This window comes from Ictalurus furcatus, chromosome 12 (assembly GCF_023375685.1).
Source record: "Ictalurus furcatus strain D&B chromosome 12, Billie_1.0, whole genome shotgun sequence".
Taxonomy (NCBI): Eukaryota; Metazoa; Chordata; class Actinopteri; order Siluriformes; family Ictaluridae; genus Ictalurus; species Ictalurus furcatus.
The window spans coordinates 3,943,630-3,961,165 of NC_071266.1; the positions used below are offsets into that span (position 1 = coordinate 3,943,630).

Consider the following 17,536-nt stretch of genomic DNA (forward strand, 5'->3'; position numbering starts at 1 on the left):
GTTTGTTTACCATCCCTGTGGAGGAGAAAGGCATTGCTTCATTTTTAGACAGTTGCCAAGAAGCTTTGGCACTGGACTTTGAAGTCATACGGCTAAATAAAGCAGATAAGGCCAGAATTGTGCATCAGGAAGAGACAAGCCCTACTTCAGATGACACGAAACACAACAGGATGAGGCTTAGTAACAAGAGAGGACAGGAGTGTAATGTGTCCTAAATTTACTTTTATACAACCAAGCAAATAAAAAATAGTGTTCAAAACAAAAATAGTACACCACCAATAAGTTTGGGATTAATTAATCATTGAGTGTCAGTTTCTCAGATCTAATAGTACTCTATACGACATATATCGACTTAAACCACTAAACCGTGCAGTATTAACTTGCATTAACTTGTATCTAATCAATAGTACCTAATTAGGCCTTTCCCAAATATATACAGACTCCTCCTAAAGTATTAGAACAACAAGGCCAATTTTTTTGGGCTATACACTGAGGACATTTGGGTTTGCGATCAAAGTATGTATAGGAGATGATGGATATAGATATTTACATCTAAACTTGGAACATGGCACCTTTTTTTAACCCACTCATTTTCTAAGTGATAAAAATACTGGAACATGTGACTGACGGATGTTAGTTGTTGCCCAACTGTGCCCTGTTAGATTGTTTAAGAAATTAATAGCTCGGAATGTTTTCTCTTGGTTTGAGCCCTGGGTTTCACCTGCGAAGACTGCATTTGTCGTTAAAAAGTATAAACCAACTTTGGTTTAGAGCTGTCTAAGGGAGAAAACCAAGCCATTTTGAAGCTGAAAAAATCAATCAGAGTCAGTGCATAAGCATCGGGCATAGCCAGTACAACCAGTTGGAATGTCCTGAAAAAGAAGTAAACCATTAGCGTATTAACAACCATACATTGAACAAGTCGGCCAAGGGAAACAACAGCAATTGATGAGAGAAACGTTGTGAGAGTCGTGAAGAAAAACTCAAAAACAACACTCAGTGACATCACCAGCAACCTCCACGGGGCCGGAGTGAAGGTATCACAATCTACTGTTTGAAGAAGACTTTAAGAGCAGAAATATAGAAGTCATACCACAAGATGCAAACCATTCAAGAATCAGAAAGCCAGATTGGATTCATAAAGAAATACAGAGATGAGCCACAAAAGTTCAGGAACCAAGAGTCACCTCTACAAAAGTGATGGAAAGTCCAGAGTGTGGAGAAAGAAGCGATCTTCTCATAATCCAAAACATAACAAGCTCATTGGTCAAGCACGGTGGAGATATTGTCACGGCTTTGGCTTGAATGGCTGGTTAAAGGCTCAGTAATCTTTACTGATGATGTAACTCATGATGGTAGCAGCAGAATGAATTCAGAAGTTTACAGGACCATTCTGTCTTCCAATTTACAGAGAAATGCATCCACATTAATTGGGAGGTACTTTGTCATGCAGCAAGACAATGACCCAGAACACTCCGCCAACTCAACAAGGGACTTCATCAGCGGGGAAAGATGGAAGCATGCACTGAGCAGCATTTCACCTACTGAAGAACAAACAATTGAAAGAAGCCGTGGTGAAATCCTGAAAAAGCATCACAAAAGAAGAATGTCTGGTGATGTCAGTGGGCCGCCGGCTCGATGCCGTTAGTGCAAGCAAGGGATATGCAACCAAATATTGTTTGCAACAAAGTGTCGTTTGCTTTAAATTACTTTAAGACTGTCTGTTCCTATACTGTTACTCACTTAAAAATTGGGCCGTCTGCCACCAAAGGTGCCATGTTCTAAGTTGCTGAACACATGTACATGTAAATATCAGGAAATAAAGCTGAAATTCTAATTTATCGTCTCATATTCATCTTTTGATCTCAAACCCACATTTTCATTGTACGGCGCAAAAAAAAAAAAAAAAAAAATGCCGTTCCAGTACTTTTGGAGGGGACTGTATAAATGACTTATACTAAAATAATTTCTCAGTTCATTTATATTGCACCTTTGATTTTCTAGAGCATGTAAAATTAGCCCATTTCTTTCAATAAAAATATGAAAATATCGTCTCTTTAAAAACCTGACTGGCAGCGTATGTTATTTTTAATACTGTATGTTATATCTTTAGAAAACGTTAATTCATAGTAGGCTGTCTGATACTGAATTCACGTTTCGAAAGGAAATCAGTCTAACGACTTTCAATAACGATTTTTAAAGTCGAATTTGAATCATTTTACTATGAATAGCTCGAGTGTCAGTATCAGTGTTTTCAAGAACAAAAACAGCAGCTCCACACTGGAAAGGATATTGGAACAAACAAAAATCAAGTGTTTCCCTAAGATTATATTTGTATATATACAGTATCTCACAAAAGTGAGTACACTTCCAGTGACCAGTATGAGGGAGTGTGAGAGCGATGACACCGAATTTAACACACCTGCTCCCCGTTCACACCTGAGACCTTGTAACACTAACAAGTCACATGACACCGGGGAGGGAAAATGGCTAATTGGGCCCAATTTGGACATTTTCACTTAGGGGTGTACTCACTTTTGTTGGCAGCGGTTTAGACCTTAATGTCTGTGTGTTGAGTTATTTTGAGCGGACAGCAAATTTACACTGTTACACAAGCTGTACACTCACTACTTTACACTGTAGCAAAGTGTCATTTCTTCAGTGTCGTCGCATGAAAAGATATAATCACATATTTACAAAAATGTGAGGGGTGTACTCACTTTTGTCAGATACTGTATTATGTCATGCAAGAAAACCTTTAAAAATGTCCTAAGGTGTTAACCTGGTTCAGTCTGGCTGACAATTAATGGTACCCCATGAGCAAACATTAAATATCCACTAGTTCAGAAGGAAACCCTGACACTGAAAGAAAAGGATGTAACCAATATCCAAACAAAGATTTCAGAAGTATTTTTGTAATGTTATGTATTGAGGTTTGCTGACAAATAAAATCTTCCCTTTATTTATATCCTTGTTTTTCACCTTACTCTGCAAGGCTTCCATACTAAGAATCTTTTGGACATAAACGTGATTTAGTTTATTTATTTATTTACTTATTTATTTATTGAGGTTATAAATGCACCCTCAGTCGAGGCTCAAATGTGTGAATTAAAAAAAGAAAAGAAAAGAAAAGAAAAATTGCACTAAACACACATTTCCAGGGAAATTACTGAGAATTATTAAATGATTTCCCTACAGTGGTTCTCTGCGTTGTAGTGCGCTATTTGCCAAGTGAATTTAATCAATAACAGTTTTATACCAGTTTATTTTTTACAAAACAGCTATTAACTGGAGCCTATAACAAAGATATGAAGTGAATGGGCATCATGTATAAAAGCATAAGTTATAATTAGATCATACTGAATATTTCCTGAAAATATTTTATCCTGAGACTTTGCATGCAATGGCATGAAACTTGATATTCTTGGTATTTAAAAGACTTTTTTTAAATGATAAAATCAATGTAAGTATTTTCTCGTACAAAATTCTCATAGCCTATTCTATACCTTCGTGTGTGTGTGTGTGTGTGTGTGTGTGTGTGTGTGTGTGTGTGGGTAAAATTGTCTACACTCACCATACACTTTATTAGGAACATCTACCCAGTATTAATACTTGGTAGAACCCTCCTTTGCTTAGAACAGCCTGAATCCTTCATGACATGGATTCCACAAGGTGTTGGAAACATTGCTTTGAGATTCTGGATTGTGTTGACGTTATTGCATCACATCATTGCTACAGATTTGTTGAGCTGCACGTTCATGCTGTGAAGCTCTTGTCCGACCACAGCTCTATAAAGGGATGCCCATAGTCAGCAACAACACTCAGATAGGCTGTGGCATTCGTACCATGCACGATTGGTATTAAGCGGCCCAGTGTGTGCCAAAAAAACATTCCCCACACCGTTATACCACCACCACCAGCCTGAACTGTGAACTGACACATCATAGCTTGGATCCATAGATTCATGCTGTTGACAGTTCTGACCCTACCATCTACATGTTGCAGCAGAAACCACTCCCCCCCCCCCCCCCATTCTAATGTTTGCTGTGAACATTAACTGAAGCTCTGAATTTTATGCATTGCGCTGCTGCAGTATGATTGGCTGATTAGACTGCATGATTGCTCAGGTGTTCTTAATAAAGTAGACGGTGAGTGTGTCGTGTTTTTCTGCGTTATTCCTACTTGGCTATACAATTTAACATTTCTTTCTACTGCTATCGATGTACTGTATATTCTCTAAAGGAGTATATGTAATACGTTGATGGAGGTGACTGCTTTGAATGAGAATTTAGCTTTTACACACAAATATCCATCGTGTATCATGGTTCAGATCGTCATTTGTATGTTTCATTTTTTTAGAGATCAGACTGAGGAAGCTGGTTGATGAGAGGGAGAGTTTGCTTGAACAGGTAAGTTGCATCTCTACCCACACATACAGGGTCATATTGTGGTCATTTAGCTAATACTGGTGTGTGTGTGTAGGTAAGGAAGCTGAAAGCAGTCGTGGAACAAAAGCAGAGGAATGGCACAAATGAAGCAGTAAGTCCACATGAAGAAGACCTCCAGAACAGCCTAGACTCACATATCATCGACTTGCAGAGTAAGATACATGTTTATTATCCCTGCTTTCTTTTTTTTTTTTTAAACTAGCCTTTTATCCTTTGCTTGCTCTACATACATCCAGTGAATCAAATCTATGTTTTTGTACGTTACATGGAATATTAAACAGACTCTATTGTCACACACATCGCATATGAGAATGCACCGCCAGCTTTTGAAATATAAATCACTTCAAACTGATTTACCTTCAGTGTAGATTAAAGAGCATGATACGAGCAAATAACTTTCTCTCTGAAGTGTAAGATTCTCTGTATTGGCTGAAGGGCAATAGGGAGATATTTGTCACTTGAGCATATGAAGCTGATCAAATAATCTTTTCTGAGGGTCCAGCGACAAGGATCCGGATAAGCAACTAACATGACTGAATGAGGAGAGCAGTGAACTTTGAACGCTTAACCATTAGTTCATGGCTGTAAATAAGACATACTTTTTAGAGTGGTTATGTTTTGTTTAGCTGTGGCATTTTACATTACAGTCCTTGACTGATGCCATTGACCATGAACGGATGAAATGTCTGTTTTGAAATTGAATCGAAGAATAGACGCATATTGCCATATCATCACGTCACTTAATCAGACCGTAGAGGGTAAATTAAATGTTTAAAATAGACATACTGTATGGAATTCTGTGAAAACTCGTTCCTTTCTCAGTACGCTTCCTTTATTTGCATTTTATGATCTTCACAAATTTGACTCCAGTATTGTTTGAGTGCTTAGTTTGAGCGCCTGAATACTTTGCTAACTCCTGCATTAAGACCATGGTCTACGGGTTGATGACCATGCTATAGCAGAAATGTAACAGAAGTGTTTCCGCCATTCTTTTCTCCCTAAACATAAACATTAATAAATATGGACCCAGTTTTTGGTCATTCTCAGTAGTTTTTATTTTTTTTTAATAATAAATACAATTGGGCACAAAAAAATTAACAAGGGTGTAACTGCAAAGTTGTATTGTATATCCAAAGTATACCAAGATGACATCCATGTTCCTTGAAGGATCTTTTCATCATCAGCTATAATCATTGGAGACATTTGGACATAAAAAAAAACAAATGAATCACTGTACTCGACCACTGTACCGAAAAGATACAGTATGAGTGGTTCTCTTGGGGGAGGTGTGGTTATTTCACGTGTACATCACCCCTAAATGAGCAAATGTTGGAGTATAGATCTGTCACTATAGAGGTGTCTCAGTGCTCATATTCACTAAAAGACCAGAGTACATTGTAGAAAAACCTTAAGGCTAGAACAAGAGCTTGTACTGAATATTCAGTTATGCTGTTTTTGTGTCATGTTTCATTTGGCGTTCATGAAATATTATTGTCTTCCTTCATCAATGCAGGAGATGCTAACAGGCAAATCAGCGACTTGAAATTTAAGCTGGTGAAGTCCGAGCAGGAGGTTGCAGCTCTTGAACAAAATGTGGGTAGCAGAAATGAGTAGATGAAAACCTCAGCAATCAGAGATTGCTGAATTATTCATTGTGGTGGATGCCACAAATAGAATTTTACAGTCATTTCATGATTTATTTATTTATTTTTCTCCTCAGATCATTCGACTGGAGGGGCAGGTGACACGCTACAAAACAGCCTCCGAAGCAGCTGAGAAAGTGGAGGACGAGCTGAAAGTGGAGAAACGTAAATTGCAGAGAGAGGTACTGTGTGGAAAAAGAGCACACTGACCCATCAATAAACCCATTACTAATTCGTCAGCATAGCGCTTTAGTCATGCGTCGACAGTTCACGATAATGTGTACAGTTAGGTGGTTCAGTCAGTCATGTGTGAAGGACAGAAGACCTATTTTCCCACTGGGAATTCTGTGAACTCAATATTATGCATCAAAGCCAGCATGACCATAAGCATAAAAGCTAGGAGAGCCTAGCTGGGTTTGTCAGAGATGTGAGTTACAGAATCTTATGAGTGTAAGTTGTTCTACGCTTATCTGGATTGTCTTAAAAATGTATTCAAAAGCATGTATGTATAAATATAGTCCTGTTGTTGCTGGCTGGAAGCACGTGTTAGCTTTCATGAGGGTGAAGCGCGTGGGTAGCTGTCGTGTGATAGGGTAGACCTAACTGGAGGATGGGATTGGCCAAGACTAAATTAGGGAGAAAATTAAGGGGTTGTCTTGAAGGAAGCAGATTAGTCTTTACCCTCCCTGGTTGTTAGCAGTCATTGTGTACACAATACACAATATCAACACCAGACAGGGATGATACCTCATAATTGACTGCTCTGTGCTCACTACAGAGCTCTACTTTACTGCGCAAACTTTAGAGTACTTGGTTGTTATATCAGGTATAAAACAGACGATGGTACCAAAACCGTCACATGTAATTGCACTACTGATACATTTATGGCATTCGTCCGACACCCTTATCCAGAGCCATTTACATATCCATACACCTGGGCAGTTGTGGGTTAAGGGCCTTGCTCAGTGACGGTCATGAGTTCAAGTTCCAGCATTGTCAACGTACCACTGCTGGGATTTGATCTCATGACCTTTCAATCAGAAATCCAAGGTCACAACCACTGAGCTACCACTATCCCACATCCCCACTACCCTGATACCAGGCACCATGTGTGCTGATATGCAAATGTGTCAATTTCCTGAGTATTTCTCAGACCGTTGCGAATATGGATGACACTTTTCTTAATGTATACATTTCCAGACACAGTAGTTATTATGAGGAAGCAAGTAACACCCATAATATAAGGTAGAACTATGAGGACACTAAATAAATCACTAATACATTTTAGGTTTGTCTGAAATATACAGAAATCTACAGCATTTCAGGTATATATGTGTGTGTGTATATATATATATATATATATATATATATATATATATATATATATGTGTGTGTGTGTGTGTGTGTGTGTGTGTGTGTGTGTGTGTTTATTCATCCAGCTGACAAAGGAAAATTGGTAAATCCCCTTGGATTAGTGGTCAAATGTCTTGAAGATTAAACTATCGGTTGCAGACTCAATAATAGTTAGATGTCGGACTGATTTGTTTTTGCATGTTGTCTTCCCATTTCCAGCTGAGATCTGCTCTGGACCGTATCGATGAATTAGAGGCCAGCAATTGCCACCTGTCCAAAAGAGTGGAGAAGATGAAGGCCAACCGTAATGCGATGCTTTCCCAGCAGTGATGTCGGCGCAAGCTTCAATGGCCGACCTGGAAACCGCTTTCATTGGCATCAGTAGCATCTGCGCCTCTTATCCTCATTTCAGATTACAGATCAACCCGATTTTGTCCACACTACATCACACACGATGCTGAATAACCCAATCTACGAGCCATACAAATTCACTCCGATAAGGGAAAATGATGGCCTACTGATCTTTTGACTACAGTATATGAATAGAAATTTCAGGAAAGGATCCAAATTAATACTGACATTCTAATGAACAGAAAAGGAATTTTCACGTGAAATCCTGATGTGCATTGGACATTTAAAAAAAAAAAAAAAAAAAAATCTTACTGGAGTGTAAGAGACTTTTGGCTGTGTTGTAGTGTCCCCAGTGTTGACCAGAGTGGAGTGATCATAATGCGCATTTACACGTGGTCAGCATATCAGATTTTGGCTCCACCTATCGGAATATGCACTTTATCACAGATGGTGCCATCTAGTGGTGTCAAGAATCCATTGCGAGGCAAGGAGGATTGAAACAGGTCCACAGATATTCGCGTTCTCAGTGATTAACCCTCATGTTCTGTTCACTATATACTAAGTAAAATATGCTGATAGGATTTTTTTTTTCTATGGTTAAATGCTCTAACAATCTAAAGACACAGTAACTTTTCTGAAAGGGAAACCGCCTGTTGTAGAACCTCTAAGGGTTCCCCAAAGGGATAAACCAACCAACTGATTTTTTTTTTTTTTTCGCTGATTGTGGTGATGGTCTGCACTTATATAGCGCTTTTTTTTTAAAACTTGGCAGTTCTACAAAGCGCTTTACACTGTTTCTCATTCACCCATTCACACACACACACACACCAAGGGTTAACCCTCTTTTGAATTTAAGGAAATATATTTGTAAAATATGATTTACAAAACCTGATATACACTTTATTAGGAACACCTGTACACCTGCTCATTCATGCTATTATCGATTCAGCCAACCATGTGCCAGCAGAGCATTTACATTTACATGTTGCGGCATATTGTTAGGATGCTCTTATCCAGGGAGATCTTATTTATACGTTCTACATTTGAGCAACTGAGGGTTAAGGGCCTTGCTCAAGGGTCCAGCAGTGGAAACTTAGAAGTGCTGGGATTTGAACTCATGACCTTCCATTCCGAAGTCCAACGTCTTAAGCATTGAGTTACCACTGCCCACAGCAATGCATCAAATCACAGAAACTTGACAGTTGAAGACTGGAAAAAGACCAGGTGACATTTTTCCAGTCTTCAACTGCCCGGTTTCATTAAGACTGTGCCCACTGTAGCCTCAGTTTCCTGTTCCTGGCTGACAGGAATGGAACGCTGTGGTCTTCTGCTGTTGTAGCTCATCCACTTCAATGTGTGATTTCGTGAGATGCTTATCTGCTATCCATGGTTGAAAAGAGTGGTTATTTGTGTTCCTGTAGGCTCGAATCAGTCTGGACATTGTTCTCTGATCTGTCTCATCAACAAAGTGTTTCCACCTGCAGAACCGCCTCTCGCTGGATGTTTTTTTGTTTTTTGCACCATTCTGTGTAAACTCTAGCGACTGTTGTGTGTGTGAGAATCCCAGGAGATCCGCCGTTTCTGAAATACTCAAACCAACCCATCTACCACCAACAGCCATACCATGGTCAGAGTCACTGAAATCACATTTTTCCTAATTCTGATATTTAATGTGAACATTAAACTAAAGCTCTTGACCTGCATGATTTCGTGCATTACGCTGCTGCCACATGATTGGCTGATTGGATAAATGCATGAATGTGTAGGTATACAAGTTCATTTCAGTTAATAGTCGTATTTAAAATATGTGTGTAAATAAACACACAAAAACCCCATCACGGGCCGGAAGATCCTCCTAAATTAGAGATGGAAGAATTTAAGAAGTGATTTTTACTCATTTCTTATTTACTTTATTTGCTGCATTTATTTATTTTTATTTAATTTTTTTTTTCTTTAAAATAAGTGTTCAGTTATTTTAACAAATTTCAGCCAAGCACAAAGTTTTTCATCAAGCAGAACATTAGGGTTAATCATAGGCTGTTCCATGGAACTTGCTGTTGGATTCAGAGACATTGGGCTTCCTCTAAGTAAGGAGGAGACACTGAGCACTATACTGATCATCACCAGCATCTCCTCTCAGGAGGTGCAGGAATTTACAGCATATCACCTTCAGTGTTTGGGTGAATGTTGAAGTCAGATCGATTGGGTGTATGTACGTGTTTTGGTCTACGTGGCTTTAAGGTCTGTGTCTTTATATATGATGCACAAGTGGGTTATACTTTTTGTTTGTTTGTTTGTTTGTTTGTTTGTTTACAACACAGTGCACATTACCTATGATTCACTTACTGGCGTGCAAATGATAAATAATGTCTGGTTGAAAAAGGCTGAGTCCACTACCAAGATTTTATTTTATTTTTTTTTTTAAATCAGTTACAGTGTAATTCTATTAAGCAATAATTCTCAAATATTTTAGGGAATATTATGGGAATATGGACTGGCATCCCACCCTTTGATAATGCTGTGGACAAAACTAACATTGCAGTTCATTCATTCATCTTCAGTAACTACTTTGCTGGTCAGAGTTACAGTGGCTCCAGACCGCTGGGTGTGAGGCGGGAATGCACCCTGCACTGGACTTGATTGCAGTCGACTTGCAATATATTAAACCACATAAGCAAAACCTGTGATGTGGAATGATGTATCGCGTCATGTTAATACCATGATGCCATGACCAAGCAATGGGTGCCTATTGACAATGTAGTAGGTCTCTCTGGTATTGGTATTTCGCAGTTCAATACTGCAGTAATAATTAACAAATTGTACATTGTGCACTTCTACTTAACAGCGTGTGTGTATGTTGTTTTAAAATATAAAACAAATAGTTCCAAACAGGATATTTAGATATATAACACATTTATACCTGAATGCCTGTTTGTTTGTTTTTAATAAATGATGATAAGGCGAAAACTGCTCTTCCTAGTGGACTCAGACTTTTGATCCAACTGCACGCCGGTTACTATGAGACGCAGATAATATTTCTAGCTATACTGTAACTTACTTCCTTAAGAGTATTTCTGAAATGTTTTTCTGCCTTTGCCTTTGTGTTTCCACATATACTTCATGACATTCCATTATCCCGTGAGTTCCTGCTAGTGACTTGTAATTTGCTTTGAATTAAATAAATCTAAACAGAACGAAATCCATTCATTTCCATAATGAAATCCAAGATGGCCGACGTGTATTTTACCAAATTCTGACGCACACTTTTATAAACATCATATATGTAAAACACACCAATGTTCGGCCGCTTAACTGAGAGCGCGTATGTTTTTGTTCATACGTTTTCTTTAATATTGCTAAGTGTGTTAAATGACAGAAAAGCAATTAGACCTGTTCCATAGGAAGAAGGACTGCCTCGACAAGATGTAGACGGGCGCAGAACTTTCACTTGTATATCACCAGCTTATAACTATAGATCAGTGGAATTTCGAAAGGATGACTTTCTTTTTTTTTTTTTTTAAGTGATTAAAAACATTGCAATAATGCTTAGAATTCCCGAATTCAACTTCTTTGTTGTATTAAGTAACATCTTCTGTGAAGCCCGTATTCATAAAGCTTAGTTTATACCTATAATTCTTTGGAATTTGTTGATAAGAAAGGAATAAGGAAAGACTCAAGTACAGGTGAAGTAGTGTGTTACATTAGCACTGCTAAGTTGACTATTTTCCAATATCACCGCATCCCAAATTGATTCATTCCTTTTACCTGTTTATGTGGCGTGATCACCATGCAAGTCCCTGTGTAAATTGTTTCTATACCAGAAAGGCAGGAACCGATGAGAGTAAAACTACATCTATGTAATTTTGTATTTATAACCCTTACACGTGTTTTCTCAGCTGCTGTATCATGTTTTTTGTTTTTTTTTTCAGAATTTGCTCAACATATTCCCATTGGTTCCTGATTTTTCAGACATCCTGTAGAAAAACATATTAGAACCGACTGCATTTATATAAACAAACCCCCGCAACCAGAACTACTGTCCGAGCTGCTGTTAACCACAGTAACCGGTGAGTTATAAACATGTTGTAACAAGTGGCACTGTTCATCCTAATGCCAGCATATAGCATACTCTACTACTGTTATGACTGGCGGCTGCTTGTGCGTAAGAGCTTTTAATACTAATTAGGAATGATAGAAGTCTATTTTGAAGTAATCAAATGCAAATGTTCTTGCTTAAGTATTTCAGGAAGAGTGACACTTCTCTTACATGTTTATAAAAAATCAGTGGAAGAATTATGAAGCATTTTTAGCAGATTGCAAAGATTTATAACCACAGTCACGAAGCTTTATGTATACAGGCTTTGTAGAAAGTGTGTCTGGTTCTTCAGATATGCTACGACTGTCACTGTATAGACAGGCATTTTTGTTCATCAGAAAACCGAACATTGTGCTTAACTTACATATGTCTGTACAGGACCTCGGTGCTTTTCACTTGATTTACATAATGGCTGCTCAGAATGATAAGGTGTAATTAAACACATTTAGCCAACCATTTAGATCTTTAAGTTGTCTTATATTTATGCTCCATTACTGAAGTTGTAAATGACAAACATCCTCCAAGCTACAAACATCCTTCAAGCTACATACAGTATAACAGTTGATTTCCCTTTTTGATGAAGCCATTTTACAAATCCCTAGTCTAATGTAGAGACTCGAGCAGTGCGCGTATATATACCCTGTATATATATATATATACACACACACACACACACATATACATACGTGTGTGTGTGTGTGTGTGTATATATATATATATATGTGTGTGTATATATATATGTGTATATATGTGTATATATATATATATATATATATATATATATATATATATATATATATATATATATATATATATATATATATATGTGTATATATATATGTGTGTATATATATATATATATATGTGTGTGTATATATGTGTATATATATATATATATATATATATGTATATATGTGTATATATATATATGTGTGTATATATATAGCACGTTCGCCTCCCACCTCCAGGGTCGGGGGTTCGATTCCCACCGTGGCCCTGTGTGTGCAGAGTTTGCATGTTCTCCCCGTGCTGCGGGGGTTTCCTCCGGGTACTCCGGTTTCCTCCTCCAGTCCAAAGACATGCATGGTAGGTTGATTGGCGTGTCTAAAGTGTCCATAGTGTATGAATGGGTGTGTGAGTGTGTATGTGATTGTGCCCTGCGATGGATTGGAACCCTGTCCAGGGTGTACCCCGCCTTGTGCCCCATGCTCCCTGGGATAGGCTCCAGGTTCCCCCGTGACCCTGAAGAGGATAAGCGGTATAGAAGATGGATGGATGGATGGATGGATGGATGGATGGAAGTTTACTTCCTGGCTCATCTGCCATTTTATTTTTTATTTTTTAAATTCTTTTTATTCCACATCTTTTTATTAGATGTTATGCAGGCATGAAAAGTGTTACAACCATTGCAAAATGAGACAGTGTGTAAATGAAACAAGTCCACACAAAATAACCCCTCCCCTCACCTCAGGCCACAAGAAGAACCCTTAATATTAATTAATTAATTAATTAATTAATTAAAGCAGAAATATAGTTATATAAGAATCTCTGCCTCCCCCATAGAACTCCAATCAGGAGGTCCTGGCACCACAGTAAGGCCCTCAGTAATAGCCAGTAAGGGGCGCATGTCTTGTGTAAGAACCTCAGCGATCCTTTTAGAGAGTGTCTCAATTTTTCAAGTTGGATGCATTGTAATACTTCTCATAACTAACCATTGTGTGATGGAGGAGAGGCATGCTTCCATTTAAGGAGGATGGCATGCCTGGCCAGCAAAGTGGTAAAGGCAACGATGCAGTGCACTGTGGTTGGTGATATCAGGGTTGGAAGAAGGCCAAACAGGGTAGTCACATGACAAAGGGCAATGCTGGTATTGAAGGCCTGTGAGAGAGTTCTAAAAATGTCTGACCAGTAGTCCGTTAGCATCGGGCATGCCCAGAACATATGTAGATAATCAGCTGCGGATTGTTTGCACAAATAGATGAAGAATGAACTAGGCCAAGCATGTCTTTCCACTGGTCATTGGTCAGAAACGTCAATACCCAAATCTTGCTTTCCATATAGTTTGAGGGAGTCAATCGGTGACGGCGTTAGGGAACTTATTCTGCCGTAAATTGAAGATATTAGCCATCTTTGACCAGAGTCAAGGGTAAGAAGTAGATCAAGTTCTGATCCTGGGGGCAATTGGGGGAAAGGCGAAACAGCCTTTGAATAAAATGCCTCACTTGAAAAAATGGAAAAGATCAAGAAAAGGGAAAGAGGAGAAGTCTTCATTTTCATACAAGTCATTCAGAGTAGAAAGACCCTTAGCTGCCCAAATATCGAAGATGTGGTCTGAGAGAGATGGTGGAAATAAGGGATTATTTGAGATCGGCATATGAATGGAGACTTTGTGTAAACTGAATTGTTTCATGAATTGAAGCCAAATCTTAACATTATTGGTGACTATTGGATTGCTGGAAATTTTGTGTACCTCAAGAGGGAGCTGGGAACAGATCTTAGAAAGTAAAGAACGAGAGGAGGAAGATGTGTACCCAAGGCAGGCCAGAGGCACAGCCTTTAAGGCCAATCCAGTAAAGTAATTTATTAATGTTAAATGCCCAAAAGTCATGCTGAAAATTGGGAAGTGCTAAACCCTTTTCAGATTTGGGAAGCTGATTTCCTGATGCGAGACGGCTTGACGGCATTTCAAAGGAACCCTTTCAATAAATGCTGATCCAACCCAGTGAAGAAGGATTTATTAATGCAGATTGGAACATGCTGAAAAAGATACAAGAATTTCGGCAAAATAGCCATTTTAATAAGATTCACACGGCCTATTACAGAGAGAGGAAGGGAACCCCACCTAGCGATGTCTAATTTGCATTTGTCCAAAAGTGGTATAATATTCTTAAGAAACAAATTTTTGAACAAGCTGGTGATATATATATCCCCAAGTATTTGAACTGATCCAAGGCTAGCTTAAAGGGAAATGCAGAATGAGGAAGAGATTTAGCCAATTGGTTTACGAAAAATAGCTCGCTTTTTTGAAGGTTTAACTTGTACCCTGATAGGCAGCCGAACTGGTCCAGGATAGATAGTATGGGGGGAGAGAAGATGTGGGATCAGAGACATATAATAACAGATCGTCTGCATTAAGAGAAAGTTTATGGACCCGACCATGACAGGCGATGCCTTTGAACCCATCATGGTTTTATAGCCAGATGGCTAATGGCTCAATAGCTATGTTAAATAACAAGGGCAAGAGCGGGCAACCCTGATGTGTCTCCCGTTGAAGCAGAAAGGGTGGCGAACGAGTACCGTTGGTATGTACTAATGCAGATGAGAAAGCATGCAACAGTCAGATCCAGGAAATGAATTTGGGGTCAAATCCAAATAGTCCTAATGCAAACAACAGATATTTGCACTTCACCCTATCGAAAGCTTTCTCTGCATCCAATGAAACTATAACTTTGGGGGTATTGGGTGAGGGTGAGAAAACAATCTTAAATAATCTTCGAGTGTTAAAAAGAGAATGCCTCTCCAACGTAAAGCCTGTTTGATCTGACGAAATGATGGCTGGAGTTACATCTTGAAGGTGGAGAGAAGATTTTAGCTAGTATCTTATTGTCTAGGTTTAACAGGGAAATTGGTCTATAGTTACCACAGGAAGTGGGATCCTTATCTGTCCTTAAAAGCAATGAAATGGAAACCATATACAAAGTTCATGGTAGTCAGCCGTCTTGAAAGGAATCGCTGTACATCCTTACTATAATTGGAATGAATAAGGTAGAATATGCCTTGTAGAATACAACGGTAAAAGTGTCGGGGCCTGGGGATTTCCCATTTTGCGTTAATCTAATTGCTTCTTGGGAAGAAATGAAAGTACCCAATTTCTTTGCTGTGTCATCGTCAATTCTAGAGTATATTGATTAATTTAAAGGGGTTGGGAGTCGTTCCCAGAGTCGAGGAGTACTCTGAGGTATAAAGGTTAATGTAGAAATTTGAGAAAACACTTTTGATCTCAGCCGGGTCCGCAGTGGAACTGCCATTAGGAGAAGTAATTCTGTAAATGAGTCACTAGCCGTATCACCTTATCACCATGTTCAAAGAAGCTTTGTTAGATTCTTGCAGCTGACTCACTACAGCGTGCATCATTAGACAGTCGTATTCTGATTGTAATAAAAGTCATTTTATGTAAAGGGTGGGGGAGGGGGACATGGAATATGTTTCGTCAAGTTTACGGAGGTCATCCAAAATGTCCAGCCTTTTAGCCTTTATGCAAGTGTGCCAGTGTGAAGAAAAAGAGATAATCTGACCACAAACAAAGGCTTTAAGAGGTTCCTATAAAATTCCGCCGTTAACTTCAGGGGTATCATCGAATTCAATATAGTTACTAATTTGTGTGGCAAAAAAGCCTTTAAACTCAAAATCCGCTAATAGATGGGAACTAACTTTCCATAGCGAAGGGGTGGTAACACTGGAAGGTAAATTAATATCAAGCGAGGTGGGAGCATGATCTGAAATAACTACAGGATGATAGACACTTGAGGTAACCAGATGTAGCGATTTATTGTCGAACAAAAATAAGTCAATCCGGGAAAAGGTTTGGTGTGGTTGAGAAAAGAAGGAAAAAAACCTCCAGGGTTCCTAAATGAGACGAGTAGTTCAGCACTGCTTTAGCAGAATTAGATAAATTGCCTTGCTTAGAGGATGACCTATCAAGGTTCATGTCTTGGGCCAGATTGCAGTCCCCACCTATCAATATGTGATGGTTATTGCTATTTGGAATTTTAGCTAAGAGGTTAATGAAGAATTGCTCATCGTCCCGGTTGGGAGCATAGGTAGAGACTAGCACTACTGGAAGGTTTTGTAACATGCCCGATATTATGACGCATCTTGGATAATGTTTGCTGGCTCAAACAATATATTCTTACTAATAATAATAGCAGCCCCTCTAGCTTTAGCAACTGAGTCATCACCTTACCAACCTTAACAGCCTTATTCATTCGTTTAGTATTCCATGAAATCAAGCACACCCTTTTACATATCTTTGAAGTATCATTAGCCATCTAGGATGATGCACCATTCTGAAATAGCTTGAAACCACATGGCATCCTGTATCAGGAAGAGTAAGAGGAGACAAAAGACACGAGAGAAGGAAGAAGAAAGATTTTTTTTAAAAAAAGGGACATTTTCCCCAATATCACACTTAGTTGTGGCTCTTTCAAAAACACCCCCCAAAATACAAACATTTTCTGAGCAAATCAGCTCAACCCTTGACAGCGATAATAGGCCTCCGACGTCTCATTCCCTACACGTAAAACACCTTTCTTTCAATGTAAATATCAAGTGAACAAGGAATAATGAAGCATAGTCTGGCCCAGTCCTAAGGGAGAAATTTATTATTTTTTAATAATAATAATAATTATAAATAATAATTTTAAAAAAGATTAAATTAAAAATAGAAAAACACACCTCTTCAAAATTGCAGACCTTGCAGAACGGTAAGCCACTAAGCTCAACACTGGTCAAAAGAACATATCTGGGCACGATTGAAAAAGTCAGGTCTTGAGCGAGCACCACAGCTGCAAAGTCTTACAGACAACAGGTGTGCACATCATGCCTGCGATTCATGGGATACAACAAATGAGTGGAACCCGAATAAG

The 17,536-nt window shown here is 38.6% G+C and overlaps 1 protein-coding gene across 8 annotated transcripts in view; it reads left to right on the forward strand.

Annotated features, from left to right (window-relative positions):
• lrrfip1b (leucine rich repeat (in FLII) interacting protein 1b) overlaps window positions 1-10,998 on the forward strand; it is a 60,534-nt gene extending 49,536 nt beyond the window's left edge. For all 8 annotated transcript variants that reach the window (XM_053637401.1, XM_053637399.1, XM_053637405.1 and 5 more), the window contains 5 exons: window positions 4,360-4,409; window positions 4,483-4,600; window positions 5,962-6,041; window positions 6,169-6,273; window positions 7,664-10,998. In XM_053637401.1, coding sequence (XP_053493376.1) covers window positions 4,360-4,409; window positions 4,483-4,600; window positions 5,962-6,041; window positions 6,169-6,273; window positions 7,664-7,774 — 464 coding nt within the window. In that variant the 3' untranslated portion in view covers window positions 7,775-10,998. The remainder of the gene's footprint in view (window positions 1-4,359; window positions 4,410-4,482; window positions 4,601-5,961; window positions 6,042-6,168; window positions 6,274-7,663) is intronic.
• Window positions 10,999-17,536: the final 6,538 nt, after the last annotated feature.